The 3,873-nt window shown below is 35.2% G+C and overlaps 1 protein-coding gene across 1 annotated transcript; it reads right to left on the reverse strand.

Annotated features, from left to right (window-relative positions):
- Window positions 1–1,345: 1,345 nt before the first annotated feature.
- Window positions 1,346–3,770, reverse strand: LOC123010758 (protein Wnt-4-like). Its single transcript, XM_044407856.1, has 4 exons — window positions 3,006–3,770; window positions 2,687–2,952; window positions 2,367–2,632; window positions 1,346–2,208 (listed from the first exon to the last, which is right to left on the reverse strand). The coding sequence occupies exons 1-4, from the start codon at window positions 3,097–3,099 to the stop codon at window positions 2,007–2,009; spliced, it is 828 nt and encodes a 275-aa protein (XP_044263791.1). The 5' UTR covers window positions 3,100–3,770; the 3' UTR covers window positions 1,346–2,006.
- Between the last annotated feature and the right edge of the window lie 103 nt (window positions 3,771–3,873).

Consider the following 3,873-nt stretch of genomic DNA (forward strand, 5'->3'; position numbering starts at 1 on the left):
TGTTATTTGTTTTGTTAAATTGTTCTACTATTGTTTCTTTGAGAATTATTGTTCGTTAGCGAAATAAAATATACATACTATGTATACACTGTGTCAATTTTAAAACTTGCAATCGGCAATTTCTCTCAACTGAAAAAGTTATTAATAATCACTCAAAACCGTTTTGGTGGTTCGTAGGGCGAATTTAATTGACATGATAAGTGACACACCTCCACCCACTCTTGAATATAATAAAAAAAATGAAAATTTAACGTCTTCGTTTTTGAATAATTGGAAAAATGGCTTTACCAAATAGGCTGTTGTATGACATTTTTGAAAAGCTCTTGTTATGGGCTTTCCAACGATGTATCGCAAGTAGAATCGTGCCATTTAAAATTTTCAACTTAAGGTGGCTGTGGCTTGAAGGGTGGGTGGAGGAGCGTCACTTACCATGCCATTTTGATTTCCCCTAAAAACCACCACAGTTGAGTGATTCTCAATAATTTTTTTAGTTCTAGAGATTTTGCCGATTGCAAGTTTTAAAATTGACACCCTGTATGTATAATCTACAAGGATTGCATTTTTTAGTTTCTTTTTATACTTTATACTACTCTCTTCTCCGAAACCAGAGAAGAAAGGGGCCCAACAGACGTCTTTCGCGGGGGGGCCCAAATTTTCTAGTTACGCCACTGCATGAGATACGTTGATATTGACGACGTACTTTATAGATGAAACGTATTTTAACGGTAACATAAGAGTCATTTGAGTGCTGGAATAAGTCGCTGGTGTTAATTTAATTTTAGTGACGGACTTTCTTCACAATTTATTTTCAAATGTGAAAATAAGAATATTTTTTATTTTTTACAGCCGCCTAAAAATTATTCCACATAAATGTCGCCAACCGTCGCAAAATTCTCTAGAAAAAAAAACTTTTCGTATTTAATTTATAAAATGATATAAAGCGGCAAAATGGGAAAAATAGTATAAAGCACTTGTTGCAGAAGACTCTTCAAGCACTCATTTGTTCCTCAACTCGCCGCTACGCGGCTCGTTTCGGAATTCCAGATTTGTGCTTGAATAGATACCTTCTCCAACTTGTACTTTAATATACTATTTTCGTAAAGTACATATAATTAGTTTATGAAAAAACGCTTGGTTCCATACTTTTTATTCACCCATTATGTCTCAAGCCTGTCTAGCCTTTGCAACACACCCGATATTATTTATTACCTCCAACCTTTGTTTAAGTATGCGATGTTTTTAATTTTTCTATTCTAGGTAGTTGAATTAAAACTAAACTAATATTTTAGACAAGAAAATAAGTGATTCATTGTGTAGGGTTTGAAAAAAAATAAATCGCCAATAATTATTTGTACACAAAGAGTTTATTAATAATAATTTCTTACGGTATTGATTTTTGTAAACACAGTAGAGACAAAAGAGTTTATAAGATAAATCGACGGATCGAATGGATTTTATGGCACATGTAATACACTGGAAAAATAAATTTTATCACCAGAGTAGTTCATAGATGAGCTTGTTTTAATATTTTGATTGAACACGACATAAATTACGTTTATGTTTAAATTAACTATGTTACTATGTACAATGAACTTAGCTTTACTACAGTTAAGTACCTAATAAATATATTAAAAATCTATGTACAGATCTATATAAATCTCAATACATTTCACATTATTAAAATTATTTTATGTACTAGGTGCAAACACATAAATAAATATACAACGTGATGATACAATTATTGGATGAGAATGGTCGAAGCAGTCGTGAGGTTGAGAAAATTGCAACGAATGTCTACGATTTTTTGGATTCTAAAATTGTATAAAACGTCTACCATCTAATTCTAAACAGACAAATTTTGAGAAAACGAGTTATTACAATTATCTACAGTTTGAAAAATGGAAAATGAAGAGTTCTCTCTTTGTTATCATGTTAATAAGATGAGGACGTTTTCTGAGTATAATGTCGTAGTCTTCGGTATCTTCAGTCGATCGTCAGTTCATAGTCTAGTTGCAAACGTGTTCTTCTCTCCTATACCTGCAAATGTCACAGACAACGTTGCAGCACCACACGAAGTGGCACTTGCATTTTTCTTCGACTTCGCGGACTCTCGTTTGGTAGCCTCTGCCACAACAAAGCAATCTGCAACCGTCAATTCCTTGACTGGTCCGATTGCATATTCTACCATGAGTTCCCAAAATACTGAGCCTAAAACAACCTCTTCTTAAATTTCAATTAACATTTTACTAAAAACGTTGTTTTTCAGTGACTAGTAGATATTTTAATATCAACCGACATTAACGTACATACTTTACAAAGACCTTTTAGTTTTCCGCTTACGAATACCAAGCTACAAACGAACTTACGTTTCATTTTTCTCGCAATAATCGGGAGAATCATCCAGATACACTAGATCCGTTTTGTTAGGTTTTTTCAGATCCGGACTGACAGCTTTCAGTTTCTTCCTCCACTTCCTCTCGACGAATTTCACATGAGAAGCCCCTTCGTATCTTTGGAAAAGAGCCTCACCGACCTGTCGAAAAGGCGGAAGACGCCTCCAGCAAATCTGCATACTGCAAGAACCAGACACTCCGTGGCATTTACAAGTACGAACCATCCTCGATTTAACACCCTACAAAAGTAGAAATTACAATCGAGTCAACTAGTTTTGAACATCTGAACTAACTCTTCTTCCTGCTTCGTTGTTGTGAAGATTCATGAGTCCATTTGCTGTGTTGGCATCCTCTTTCGAATCTAAAAATTCCCGGCTAAATTTCTCTCCGTATTTGATGTCTTCGGAACAGCCGCCCCACTTCCATTTGTGCGATTTTTTCTGGCGGATTCTTGTGTCGCAGGAACAGTCTGTTAAATCTCCTTTCGAACACGCTCGCGTCACTGCGAAAGCTACGCTTGCTGCTGATACTGCTGATAAGTACGCAGCTTCTCTACTTCCTGCAATGTTTTTTGTTTGTAAAAATGCGTCGCTACATTTTTTTTTGTCTTACTAATTGTGATCACATTTCCAAACGTTACATTTTTTTCGGGAAACGCTGTACAATTCCATCTACTATTCCTAAATTGATGTTGGCATTCGTCCATCGCCAACCTGGCGCCATTTCCTATAACCTGGAATATATGGACTTATAAAGAGATTTGATTTGAAGTATGCGTCTCAAATCTTAATTAAGTTCTGGTGTAATCATTAACCACAAAACAATACAGAGTGTTTGCTGATAACTAGTAGATCCGGTAACCACTAAAATAATTCGTTAATTTGAAGACCAAAGAAATTTTGTCTCTAAAATTCTTTCTTGCATTTTCCCCCACTTGATTTTCACGAGTCGTTCAGTGTGTCTCTTTGTCCTTGTTAGGTGTAATTATTTGTACTGAATGTTGAACGTGAAAATAACCGTTTTCCCAAGAGATGGATTATTGGGGGCCAAGGTTCAGTTGCATGGCCACCACGATCACCAGTTTTAAATCCATGTGATTTTTTGAGGTGAGGTCACATGAAAAAATTAGTGGATATAATTCCAATTAATACTCTCGAAGAGTAGACCGCAACCCGCAACCTTACCTAGCTGTTTACGTTTTATAGTTTTTTTTTCTTATAATAAATGAATGTAAATATGGTTTTAAAACATACACGGAGACAGGTTTTCAGTCTCAGATTATTATTTTTGTAACATTTTTAACTCAGTAGAGTTCTTTTAGTAGTTAGAAAATTTGGTAGTTATCCGCAGACAGCCTATGAAGTAGTATTTAGTAGAAGTAGTAGTAGTGCTCGGGCGAGTGTTAGAGAGAGGAGGGCCTATCGTAGATTCATTAATAAGAAGAAAAAACTAAAAGTATAATAACTAGCCACAACAAGCT

This window comes from Tribolium madens, unplaced genomic scaffold (genome assembly GCF_015345945.1).
Source record: "Tribolium madens isolate multiple individuals breed KSU strain unplaced genomic scaffold, Tmad_KSU_1.1 Scaffold_91;HRSCAF=231;Tcas5.2_LG7, whole genome shotgun sequence".
Taxonomy (NCBI): Eukaryota; Metazoa; Arthropoda; class Insecta; order Coleoptera; family Tenebrionidae; genus Tribolium; species Tribolium madens.

Excerpts from the sequence above, each read along its gene's own strand:
- LOC123010758 (XM_044407856.1), bottom strand. The coding sequence starts at position 3,099 with ATGGACGAATGCCAACATCAATTTAGGAATAGTAGATGGAATTGTACA. Across the intron at positions 2,953-3,005 it reads TGGAAATGTGATCACAATTA|GAAGTAGAGAAGCTGCGTAC; the intron begins GTAAGACAAAAA and ends AAAACATTGCAG. Across the intron at positions 2,209-2,366 it reads TATTGCGAGAAAAATGAAAC|GCTCAGTATTTTGGGAACTC; the intron begins GTAAGTTCGTTT and ends AGGTTGTTTTAG.